The sequence below is a fragment of the Argopecten irradians genome, chromosome 9 (genome assembly GCF_041381155.1).
Source record: "Argopecten irradians isolate NY chromosome 9, Ai_NY, whole genome shotgun sequence".
NCBI lineage: Eukaryota > Metazoa > Mollusca > Bivalvia > Pectinida > Pectinidae > Argopecten > Argopecten irradians.
This window is the reverse complement of record NC_091142.1, coordinates 7279271-7292946: the sequence shown is the minus strand read 5'-3', so window position 1 is coordinate 7292946 and position 13676 is coordinate 7279271. Positions and strand designations below refer to the sequence as shown.

At 36.7% G+C, this 13676-nt stretch overlaps 1 protein-coding gene across 2 annotated transcripts; it reads left to right on the top strand.

Moving 5' to 3' along the window:
* Positions 1–2534: 2534 nt before the first annotated feature.
* Positions 2535–11707, top strand: LOC138331277 (C-signal-like). Of its 2 annotated transcripts, none has more exons than XM_069278799.1 (5): positions 2535–2737; positions 3134–3185; positions 8959–9149; positions 10467–10616; positions 10994–11707. In XM_069278799.1, the coding sequence occupies exons 1-5, from the start codon at positions 2600–2602 to the stop codon at positions 11216–11218; spliced, it is 756 nt and encodes a 251-aa protein (XP_069134900.1). In that variant the 5' UTR covers positions 2535–2599; the 3' UTR covers positions 11219–11707. The 2 variants fall into 2 exon arrangements, with proteins under 2 accessions (XP_069134900.1, XP_069134901.1); XM_069278800.1 differs by lacking the exon at positions 8959–9149 and adding an exon at positions 7316–7503.
* The last annotated feature ends 1969 nt before the right edge of the window (positions 11708–13676 follow it).

The following is a 13676-nucleotide window of genomic DNA, read 5'->3' as shown; positions in this document are numbered from 1 at the left end:
TTGATTTTCTGACTGGACTTGGTTGAGGCTGGACAGAACCGCCTGTAATATGCACATTTTGAACAAACTATACTGCGCAGTTAAACAGGTGTGTGGACTACGCGATGTCCTGTCATTCCTTCCAGAACATTCCACGTAGTCCCTACCATACCCATACCTATTTGGTAACAATTAACTAATAAGTTGGTCACCTAGTTTAACACGTGCATAGACCGTGCGATGTCCTGTCATGCTTTCCAGAACATCCCACGTAGTCGCTACTAAGTAGGTACCGTAACAATTTACTGATATTTCGGTCACCTAGTTTGGCCATGCCTTAAAACAACAACCTAACTCTGGCTGCAAACATGAGTAAACAATCCCGCGTTACTGACCTTTAAATATACTACACATCAATACTAGGTCTAAGCAACACTATATACACCACAATAATGCACTATGAAATTAAACACAGCCTAATAAATATATACATGGTTGTTATTAAATAACTAATACTTGTACTCTTATAAAAATACACTATAATTTAACTCAGCCCCACGATCCACAATTATACACGGCTAACATAACAACTTCTGTCAAGGTTCAACAGGTACCCCACTTCCTGTTTACCTAGCGGGAATATTCAAATATCATATCTATTAATGATATTCATGGGGACTTAAGCAGGGCTACTAGCCTGTCTATCTCTATAGGGTTATAATCGTCTATCACCAATAATATCATTTGGGCTTAAGCAAGGCTACCAGCCTGCCTACCTCTATAGGGTTACAGGAGATTAATAATTTTGTCGCAAAAGTTATTAGCCTAATATTAACACTACACTAATCACCACATTCTGAACAATTACTGCCCTGCAGGTAAGGCGTTAGAATTGTACCTGCTGCCCCTATTGCATGATCGTGAAAGGTGACTAAATTTAAGATTTTATATTTTCTCTTCTTCCTAACTGACTTTATTCTTCCTAACGTCTCCCTTGACATCGCCTCACTTTTGGCCTTTTGTTCAGCGCTCGCCTCTGTGAGGAAGGCTCTGGGTTCTTTCCCCTGGTCGAGACATTCCAAAGTCTATAAGAGTGGTAGTTTGTGCTCCTGCTTAGCGCTCAGCATACCGGGAGTGGGACGACTGGTTCGCCCATTGTCAGTATAATGTGACCGGGTGGGGTGTGTTGGGTTGCCTGGTGTCTTCGGCGGCATGCTTCAGTGATATAGCACTATAGAAAGGAAAATCATTACACTATACAAGAAGACACAACACGAATATACCCAGTACACGCAATACACCGCATACATGGGAGGGACGTCCTTACATGACCCTAGCTGTTAATAGGACGTTAATTGAATCAAACAAACAAACAAACAAACAAACTGAACAATTAAATTAAAATAAATTAAATGTTTTTTTTCTATAGCGCGGGTCGTCTTATGCTACTGACGTCGTCCTAATTACCGCGCGTTAGTTGAATATCACTGCGCCAGACGGCAAAACAGCGAAACGAATCTTCGCTGCTAACAAAGATTACGCAGGAAATTTTGCATTTGTTTTGTGTTATGACCTCATCTTCGGCTATCAATATACATTTTTTCATTTTCGTATTGTGTGTATAAAACTTTTAATTTTTGTTTCAGAAAGGTAGTTGGCCTTAAAGATCAGAAGTTTCTAAAAACAGTGTAATTATGTTTGAAGATATATGCATATGAAAGGGACAAATCATTCTAAGAGTACATTAAAATTTGCACATATATCGGAAACAAACCAGTTCTAAGAGAAATTAGATTAGTTGGTTTTAATTCGATATGCCAGAAAAGCCCACTGTAGTGAAATGTATGTGAAATGTTCAAACTCCCTTATATTACTGTCCGCCATTACACATAGTGATCGGACGTCTAAGTCGTATGCCGAACCCTGACCCTTGCCAGCGTAGTAAAGATTATTTTTTGTCTATAACTACTCAAATCGCTCTTACAGTAGTGTGTTTACCGTATTAAGTGTATGTTACTGTCTAAAAATAATTTCATCAAATCCTTATTACTTATGTATTGCATTTGTTTAACATATTGTCCCTTTAATATTTTGGAAATATACATTTTATAAGAGATGAAGCGAATGTTGAAAATTGGAAATTATCGCTTATGTTTTGGTTATTATTCTCTCAGCGACAATAGACCGCAATCTTGAACAAACCTGATATTTTCTGAGAATATGTAGAGACCAGGAGAAATATCCAATGTAAAGTTTTTTTCATTGATGCGTTCTGTAATTTCTTAATGAAAAACTTTGTACAAACAGGCGAAAATGATCAAACTTCATATTAGACTAATTTATGCATATTCAGGATGGTGACCATTGCAACTACAACTTGAATGACACTAACTATCATACTAATTGTATCAGAAAGGTACTATATACTTAAAATAAAAAAATAAAAAAATAAATAACAGGTTTAAAAATTTGACGGATTTGGAGGTAAAAAAAGCCCGATCGAACCATACATAGCCTATATAGCTAGTACACCAAATGGATTATAGACCTGGCCTAAGTAGACAGGGGGTACAAGGGGAATAACTCTAACATAGATGACCACTCCAGCTATTGAACCACAATGTCGATCGCCCCACGTGCTGTCCTAATTACCGGTGCTAACAGAGGTCTTGGACTGGAATTCGTCCGACAGATCGTCCGCTTCTCAACACCACCAAAATATCTGTTCGCAACATGTCGGAACCCGGAGTCAGCCACGGTAATTTCTGTGTTTCCTATAGATAGATTATGTAACGGTACAGATACACAAAGTTCTACATGTTGACCCGAGCTATATTGTAGGTCATGATGACCCCTTCAGTGCACTGACCAGTAGTTTTTCTCATTTTTATGGTAATTTTTCCGTATTCATGTCTGTTCTTTAAAGCGACTTTATAACTAATACGATTATTTTTTATTTGTTTGACAGTACATTTAAATTTTATAATTAATAGAAAGTTTTAGGATATAATTATGATAAGTTGTATAACGATTTGCATCTGTTTTAAGCAATAAAATCTAAATTATGTTTTTGCTTTGACATCTGCAAATTTTATTACAAAAACAATCTTAATCATTTCTATCAAAAGTAATATGTATTTTCTAACAATTCCAGTCCCTCCAAGAAATGGCAAAGGAACATTCCTGCATAAAAGTGATGAAATTCGGTGAGTCTAAAGAACTTTGGCGGTTAATGGATTTGGCAGATTTTGCATTTTGGATAAATACTATTTAATATTTTCATTAACATATATACAAATGTATTCAAGAATTACTTCCAATCTATACATGGGTATTCCACAAGGATCTGAGAATTAATAACAGTTTATAAAAAAAAATCCGAGAATGGCGCGAAACCCCGACGTTTTCGTGACGTCACAATAGAGACATTGACGTTGCGTATTGATTCGGAAAAAAGAATCCCTTGAAAAACCACTATAATGTTACATTTAAACATACTTCATTTTATCAAATAGAGTATAAAAATAATTATAAGTATTGATGTCACTATTTTTTAATTTTATCGGGTTATGAAAAAAAAATTGTTTGCAAACTTTTGTGAGAATCCGCTACGCGGATTCACACAGTTTGCAAACAAATTTTTTTTTTCATACCCCGATAAAATTAAAAAAATAGTGACATCAATGCTTAAATAATTAATTTTTCTTTGTTTTCATACCAAATCTGGCTTTCTGATTGGTCAATATTTTTTTTGCATACCACTATGAAAAAAAAATCCGAGAATGGCGCGAAACCCCGACGTTTTCGTGACGTCACAATAGAGACATTGACGTTGCGTATTGATTCGGAAAAAAAGAATCCCTTGAAAAACCACTATAATGTTACATTTAAACATACTTCATTTTTATCAAATAGAGTATAAAAAATTAATTATAAGTATTGATGTCACTATTTTTTAATTTTATCGGGTTATGAAAAAAAAATTGTTTGCAAACTTTTGTGAGAATCCGCTACGCGGATTCACACAGTTTGCAAACAAATTTTTTTTTCATACCCCGATAAAATTAAAAAATAGTGACATCAATGCTTAATATACTATTCAAGAATTACTTCCAATCTATACATGGGTATTCCACAAGGATCTGAGAATTAATAACAGTTTTTATATTAACTTGGACCCACCAGAGAGTCCATAGACCACTTTCTTTCATACCTACGCGTGTAATACTGGCTGGTCTAGGGCAATACACTCATGTCGCCTGAGGCTGTATTGCATGGCTACCCATGCAATAAAGCCTTGTGACGTCACTGCGTCAACAAAATCTCTATTTCCTCGGTAAAATTTTAACATTTTTTTCACAAAATTGACTGGTTTTACTATAAAAAGATGCAAGCAACGGATTTTGTGTTGAAAATATCACGTAATTTTTCATGTATGGAAATTGACTTCCAGTCGTGGATTTCTTCGAATTTATTTCAAAATGGCGGGATGTTATAGTTGTAAAATTGCAGTAAAACGTCGTGGTATGAAAGAAAAATACTCTTTCATAAGTGGATATGAAGGATAGGGATATTCTACCCTCGGGATCACAAAATGTTGCAAAACCCTCGGCAAGCCTCGGGTTTTACTACATTTTGTGACCCTCGGGTAGAATATCCCTATCCTTCATATCCACATATGAAAGAGTCTTATAGTATTATATACCCTGGGGTAAATTGTAATAATTTTTTTTCATGTATGTAGAATATGAAGACGTCTAATATAGTCTATGGGCACTTTAATGGGTCCAAATTGATATAAACTATAGCTAATTCCATGCTCCTTAATATCTGTTATGGACATTTGGTGATGTAGTGATAAAATAAAAGAAGGATGCCAGAGCTCTTGAGGAAAACCTTCGACCAATAGGAATTCCACCTGCCTCATACAAAGTTCGAATTGTCGACCTATTTATGTGCAGTTGTAGTGGATGGACATTAATGATCTAGTGAATCACTTCGCAGTCGTAATTAGGGGTGTATGGGAGACAGCGGTATGCCCGTGTTGTGTGTCTTCTTGTGCGTATTTGGGAGACTGCGGTATGTTTGGGAGACTGCGGTATGTTCATGTTGTGCGCCTCTTATGTGTATTTGGATGACTGCGGTATGTCCGTGTTGTGTCTCATTGTGTGTATTTGGGAGACTGTGGTATGTTCGTGTTGTGTCTCTTGTGTGTATTGGGGAGACTGTGGTATGTTCATGTTGTGTCTCTTGTGTGTATTTGGGAGACTGTGGTATGTTCATGTTGTGTCTCTTGTGTGTATTTGGGAGACTGCGGTATGTCCGTGCTGTGTCTCCTTGTGTGTATTTGGGAGACTGTGGTATGTCCGTGTTGTGTCTCTTGTGTGTATTTGGGAGACTGCGGTATGTCCGTGCTGTGTCTCCTTGTGTGTATTTGGGAGACTGTGTGGTATGTCCGTGTTGTGTCTCTTGTGTGTATTTGGGAGACTGTGGTATGTCCGTGTTGTGTCTCTTGTGTGTATTTGGGAGACTGTGGTATGTTCATGTTGTGTCTCTTGTGTGTATTTGGGAGACTGTGGTATGTCCGTGTTGTGTCTCTTGTGTGTATTTGGGAGACTGTGGTATGTTCGTGTTGTGTCTCTTGTGTGTATTTGGGAGACTGTGGTATGTCCGTGTTGTGTCTCTTGTGTGTATTTGGGAGACTGCGGTATGTCCGTGTTGTGTCTCTTGTGTGTATTTGGGAGACTGCGGTATGTCCGTGTTGTGTCTCCTTGTGTGTATTTGGGAGACTGTGGTATGTTCGTGTTGTGTCTCTTGTGTGTATTTGGGAGACTGCGGTATGTTCGTGTTGTGTCTCTTGTTTGTATTTTGAGACTGCAGTATGTCCGTGCTGTGTCTCTTGTGTGTATTTTGGAGACTGCGGTATGTTCGTGTATTGTCTCCTTGTGTGTATTTGGGAGACTGCGGTATGTCCTTGTTGTGTCTCTTGTGTGCATTTGGAGAACTGTGGTATGTTCATGTTGTGTCTCCTTGTGTGTATTTGTGAGACTGCAGTATGTCCTTATTTTATCTCTTGTGTGTATTTGGGAGACTGTGGTATGTTCATGTTGTGTTTCTTGTGTGTATTTGGGAGACTGCAGTATGTCCGTGTTGTGTCTCTTGTGTGTATTTGGGAGACTGTGGTATGTCCTTGTTGTGTCTCTTGTGTGTATTTGGGAGACTGTGGTATGTTCATGTTGTGTCTCTTGTGTGTATTTGGGAGACTGTGGTATGTCCGTGTTGTGTCTCTTGTGTGTATTTGGGAGACTGCGGTATGTCCGTGTTGTGTCTCCTTGTGTGTATTTGGGAGACTGTGGTATGTCCGTGTTGTGTCTCCTTGTGTGTATTTGGGAGACTGTGGTATGTTCGTGTTGTGTCTCTTGTGTGTATTTGGGAGACTGCGGTATGTCCGTGCTGTGTCTCCTTGTGTGTATTTGGGAGACTGTGGTATGTCCGTGTTGTGTCTCTTGTGTGTATTTAGGAGACTGCGGTATGTTCATGTTGTGTCTCTTGTGTGTATTTGGGTGACAGCGGTATGTCCGTGTTGTGTCTCTTGTGTGTATTTGGGAAACTGCAGTATGTCCTTGATGTGTCTCTTGTGTGTATTTGGGAGACTGCGGTATGTTCTTGTTGTGTCCCATGTGTGTATTTGGGAAACTGCAGTATGTCCTTGTTGTGTCTCTTGTGTGTATTTTGGAAACTGCAGTGTGGTATGTCTCCTTGTTGTGTCTCTTGTGTGTATTTGGGAGACTGCAGTATGTCCTTGTTGTGTCTCTTGTGTGTATTTGGGAGACTGCAGTATGTCCTTGTTGTGTCTCTTGTGTGTATTTGGGAGACTGTGGTATGTCCGTGTTGTGACTCCTTGTGTGTATTTGGGAGACTGCGGTATGTTCATGTTGTGTCTCTTGTGTGTATTTTGGAGACAGCGGTATGTCCGTGTTTTGTCTCTTGTATGTATTGGGAAACTGCAGTATGTCCTTGTTGTGTCCCATGTGTGTATTTGGGAGACTGCGGTATGTCCGTGCTGTGTCTCCTTGTGTGTATTTGGGAGACTGTGGTATGTTCGTGTTGTGTCTCTTGTGTGTATTTGGGAGACTGCGGTATGTCCGTGCTGTGTCTCCTTGTGTGTATTTGGGAGACTGCGGTATGTCCATGTTGTGTCTCTTTTGTGTATTTGGGAGACTGTGGTATGTCCATGTTGTGTCTCCTTGTGATAGCGAGGCTTTAGCGCATTTAATAGTACCCATTTACTTTCAAAACATTAGCCATAGGGAATCCACACGATTTCTATTTTTAGATGTATGTGACTTCAGTAGCTATAATAACTTGAAGGAGAAAATTTCCTCGATGTTAGAAGGTGAAGGTCTTAATTCAGTTGTGTGTAATGCTGGCGTTAACCTTCGAACTGGTTTTGTGGAAACTACCCCGGAACTAATGACGTCAGTGTACACAACAAACGTCATAGCACCTTTGACTCTTGCGCAGGTAACATCACAGCCCGAGTTTCCTCTGACTTTCACATCGAATTTAGACATTCTGACAAAAAATGAGTATAGATAAAAGGGATATTTAAGGCACGTGCTGTTGTCAAGTTCTTCGTGACGATACAAAATTATATCACTGTATTACATACATGTATGTATAATCATCTACTTGTCAGTATGTCTAGGTTCCTGTTGTACGTTTCAGAGCAAACTCGGACAAATAGTAAGCAGTGAATTCATTATACACAGGGGATTGGAGATATTTTTCCCAACCACAGTCTAAATATTACAGAATGTTATAAGTATAACTCCCTTTGTTGAAAATCCGACATGATGTATTCGCGGTCACAATAAATCCGGCGTGTTGTATGCGCAGGAATCGGTCAAATTATTCTCTCACATGGTTCTTTTATATGTATCTTTAACATCCTTAAACATTAATGTTTTAGACCAGGAATATGGAAATTATACCAAGCCCCTGTGTTATATACGATGTGTTGTAGTAGATGAACAACATCAGAAAACTAAAATCATATTCAAAGCAAACATAATACAATGTACGCTGAATTGACTGAAACTTGTTATTTTGAATTTAGAAAACAAACTCTAAAATTCATATTTGATTTATAGGAGAAAAGCTATGGGTTTCATATTCATTAAAGTTGGAAATTAGTTGTTGGTTAAGAAAATGAGAAATATTTATCATTGCATACTCTAATTGCGCTTAATATCGATAATAATTTTCGAGTTAAAATATTAAATATTCATGCTATTTAAAATTTTCAGAAACCATGCGTTTTATTGTATTTGTTCATCTATACCCACATATTTTGTAAAATAATACAGTAAAACCTGTCATAGCGACAATCCCTGTCTTAAGACCAGCTGTCTAATAAAACCACTTTCCCGTTTTGTAATTTTTCACATGGATTTAGCTGTGTGTAAAATCAATTTTTGGCTTTAAAACTTTTTCCCCTCATAGTGGTCTTCACAGACAGGTTTGACTATAGTTCATAGATTGTTATTCTGATCAACCAGAGTTGCTTCCCTTAGTTTCACAGCAATTTGTAACCTAGACTGGATTACCTGCCTTAGTACCATATTCTCTCCGTTAGATACTATGTAAATAAATGTATTTTCGGAGGTAAACCAAGCGGAGAGAAGAAAGCTGCGGCAGGCAAAAAAAAATCCAGTGGATTTGTAACCATCGGGAAATTTTCCGAGATGTTGCGATTGGAATATTTTCCGATCGGATCTTCTGCTTGCCGCAAAGGCTCGAAGATGTCTGATTGGACTATTCTTGTTTACGGAAAATGCCGATGGTTCCCGATTGTCAGTGCTGGAGTGAAATCGGAACTCCTCTGGCTGGAGCCTGCCGGAAAATGCCGATGGTTCCCGATTGTCAGTGCTGGAGTGAAATGAAGGGAAGTAACTCTGATAGTATTTTTATCAACAGATGTCACAGACCATCGTGAGATTCAGGCTGTATGTGATCGCACACGACATCTGCTGGCCGAAGATGGTCTAAATTTGATCGTTAATAATGCGGGCATCACGTACAAGAAACAGTATCTTGGGAATCTCACGCATAGCCAAATACTAGAACAGTTTGACGTGAATGTCTTTAGTCCTCTTCTTATAACACAGGTGATTAGGGAGTTATGCATGTGTGAAGTGATGTGTCGTTTTTGTAATAATATCGTTTAATGTAATAATATCGTTTAAAGTAATAATATCGTTTAATGTAATAATATTGTTAAATGTACTAACATCGTTTAAAGTAATAGTATCGTTTAATATAATAATACCGTTTAATGTAATAATATCGTTTAATTAAAATATATTGTTTAATGTAATAATTTCGTTTAATATAATAATTTCGTTTAATATAATAATTTCGTTTAATGTAATGATATCGTTTAATGTAATAATATCGTTTAATGTAATAATACCGTTTAAAATAATAATATCGTTTAATGTAATAATATTATTAACTGTAATAACATCGTTTAATGTAATAATATTGTTTAATGTAACAATGCTTGTTATTGTAATAATATCTTTTAATGTCATAAAAATATGTCATTACAAAAAGTCGCGAAAGGTTTGATAACAATTGCCGCGACATTTAAAATAATAAGATAAAACAATTGGTTTAATAATTTAAATAACAATAAGCATTATAGATCTAACCTCATTTCAATATGATTAATATAACGTCTGATTTATAACTTTATTCATTTAACAGTTAAAAATAAAGGTGGCATCGCATCACCCTGACGTACACACATATAAATATTTGTAATACACATACTAAAATATAATTGCCTTTCGTTGAAGTTAAAATGTACCTCTAAATTGTACCGTTCTGAGACGAAATTCGGGCATACTGAAGTGTCAGAACTACATCTACATTTGTTCACAATTAGCGTCTGTGGACAAAGTCACTGTGAAATTACGATCTTACACAGCATATTGACTTAAATAGGCGATTGAAATATACAGCATGTTTCATCAATTCATAAAACGATTTGAACCTTAGAGGGCTTGGATACACAGTTTTATACACGGATTGTGGGATTCCCATAGGCGCTTTGTGAAAAATAGTAATTTTAAAAAGAATGAAAATTCCTGATAACTATAAAAGATTAGAAAACATTCGGATGTCATTTTTGAATGTGTTTCTATTATACATGCCAAGACTTAGATACAGTGAACCCGCGATAGTCCGGTAAACTCACCATCCGTACGAAATTGCAGATATGAATATTGATGAAGTACAGTAGACGAAATTCGGTAATACGGAAAATTCACAATCCGGTCGGTTTTGGCTGGGGACGTAAGTGCCCGGTTTATCAAATGTTCACTGTAATTTAATTAATGTCTGGATATTATATATTAGATGGGTTTTTTTTATACTGGCGAACTTTTGTAGACGTTTTAACTGGTTTTCCCTAATTGCAGACGTTCATGCCTCTGCTTAAATTAGCGGCACAGAAATCCCCAGAAGAAAGCATGTCTTGGCGAAAAGCTGCAGTGGTCAACATATCGTCCATATTGGGCTCTATAGAGAAGAATGAAAATGGAGGCTTGTACCCTTACCGGGCATCCAAGGTAAGATATCGCTACCAATCGTAACATCTCGGAGACATCTCCGGCAATCTTCGGAAATTATCGGAAACATCGAACATTACCGGAATTTTTTCCGAGATGTCGCGATTTATATGTTTACATGTATATCGATGTCAGAACTTGTCAAGTGGAATTGATACATTAGTAATAGTTACGGCTACATCGTAAAATCATATCACCATGAAAATGAAATCAGACATGAAAACGCGAATTGAGACGTAAGTGTGATTAAAACTAACAAATGTACATGGATACTTCCTCTGAAGGTAACACTAAAACTAGATTAATATACTACGAATAGGACCAACCACTGACTACCACAGAATACATATGTACAATATTGTCGAATTTTATTACAGGCTGCGCTGAACATGGTGACAAAAACCCAGAGTATTGATTTGAGGACTGATGGCATCCTCACTGTAGCCGTCCATCCAGGCTGGGTCCAGACAGACATGGGTGGTCAGTCCGCTCCTGTAACGCCGACAGAGAGCCTCAAAGGAATGCTTAGTCTCTTTTCTAAACTGACGGAGGACTCGAGTGGCAAATTTTTCGACTTCAATGGCGAAATACTGCCGTGGTAGTACTAATATGACAATGAAGGCCATATATACCGAACCTAAATAATCAGAATTGTGATTTACATTGTCAGTAGCACAAAAATAGGCCAGTCCTTCATATAGTGAGAGAGTCTGTTTCGTATCTCAGAAAATATCAGAGTTTTCCATTATACATGTATTCCCATCCTGGTTTCCAAAGAGGTAACACCGTGCTGTTCTTATTCAATTAAATTATTAATGGTATGTAGCTTTATGTAATTAGAATTAAAAACCGATTGATTCGCATGTTTGATTTAGTATACATGTACATGTATATCTTTTTTTATATATAGTTTTAGATACTTACGAAATATTGATGTACTATTGTATCATTATATACAATAAAACATATTTATAGCAACACACTGACAACGAATTCATATTTATAATTTATAATGTAGTAGTTTTAATTGTCGTCAAGGTTCCTGTAAGATGTTTATAATCATGTGTACAAGAAGTGTTATACTGTGAATATTAAAAGCAATTTTAGCGGAGATTATATTTCAGCGATCGTATGAAGATTAAATATGAACCAATGAGCGAAACCCTTCAGAACAGTCATAGAAAAAATATTTAAAAAGATTAAAGAAAGAAGGTTGTGAATATTAAGTCTATATTTAAATCATTTTTGTGTATTCTGTAGGAAAAGAAAATCGCTAAAATACAATTCCGATGAAATCTGTATGCTTACAGTAATAAAACTACATGTAAATTGTATGTGATTTGATTCTGCTATACCTCTGTAATAAAACTACATACATTGTATGTGATATACCTCTGTAATATAAAAAACTACATGTACATGTACATTGTATGTGATATACCTGTGTAATAAAACTACATGTACATTGTATGTGATATGCCTGTGTAATAAAACTACATGTACATTGTTCGTGATTACCATTGTAATAGTTGTTGATATCTATATCAGTTTAATATGCAGCATTAAATCATGTCATTATATATATAATTTGACTTGCCTTATTCCTTATTATACATACCATACACCCGGTTATTTTCGTGGGTAAAAAGATCGCGATTTTAGCTTAAACCTGGATAATCAAATTTCAGCGCATTTCGCGAGATGGCTACCAAGAAACATATGATTTATTTTTTCGTATTATTTCGCGGATGATGTTTTCGAGACCACAACAGAATCCAGCAAAATCGCGAAAATATCTTCCCCACGAAAATAACCGACTTTGTGGTATTTATCTCTGGTCGCCTACTTGAGGTATATCTATGACATCGAATCAAATTAGATGACAAATTCCTTATAAATTGGCAAGGTCATTTAAAGATGTGTGATGCTTTGATGTCTTAGAAAAACCTGTGTTCCTGGACAAAATCACCGATTTCAGCCAGTGTTTTTTTTTTATTTATTGATTTTCGCCTTGACCTATCGACCGTTGATACATCCACTGTCTTAAAAAAGTCGTCTAATTAAAGGCCCACTACCTTTCCGGAGCAAAATTTAAAGGTTTCTTAAAAAAATTAATAACAAAAGAAAATATATATCGATGGCTTAAGATGAGGTTACAACACGAAACATATGCAAGATTCCCTGTCTAATGTACGATAACAGTGGAGATTCATTTCGCTGTTTTGCCGTCTAGCGCAGTGATAATCAACTACCGCGCGGCATTTAGGACGACGGCGGGAAACATAAAACGACCCGCGTTATGAAAATTAACATTTTATTTATTCTAATTAAACAGTTCTGAAGGTGATGATAAGTGTGCTAGTAAACGTATAGTTAATAAATCCTCCGACTCTACAAAATTATTGATCTCGTTTTACATTCCTATTTCAAAAATTAAAAGCCGTTTCGGAAAGGTAGTGGCCCTTTAATGAATAGCGCTAATAAAACCATCCTCGATACTAGGGGTTCCGATCATGGACTATCTCATTATAAAATTGGAGGCAGCATATGATCAGTGGAACAAATCTGAACCAATCACAGGCCTACAAACATTTTCTTTGAAGACTACAGAGAGAGCGACGCCCTACTTCAAAGTCACACACAACCATAATGTATCGTTATGCGGCTCTTTGATATACATCAAAGGACTAAATTACCTGTTCTGTTCTGTTGCCTCCAGTTTTACTATGAATTAGTCCAGGGGTGAAGAGATCGTAAGTGATCGGAACCCCTGGAGTATCAAGGATGCTATGAAACATGAGGCCTGGTGTTTCACAAGGAGACAACATGTGGCTTGTCGTATTGTATAGTTTTAACATTAATAGCATTTGATTTGGACATCGCGGATAGAAGATCATTTGTGGTGGATTGATAATATAAAGATACGATCACCTTGACATTTGCCCTTTTAATCGGCAATGGGCATAGTTTTAATCTGATAGTGCAACATAGATATTCACCTTAGCAATCCCACAACGTACGTTTTTTTGCTTGTTTACAATATCAAAATGTTTACAAGAT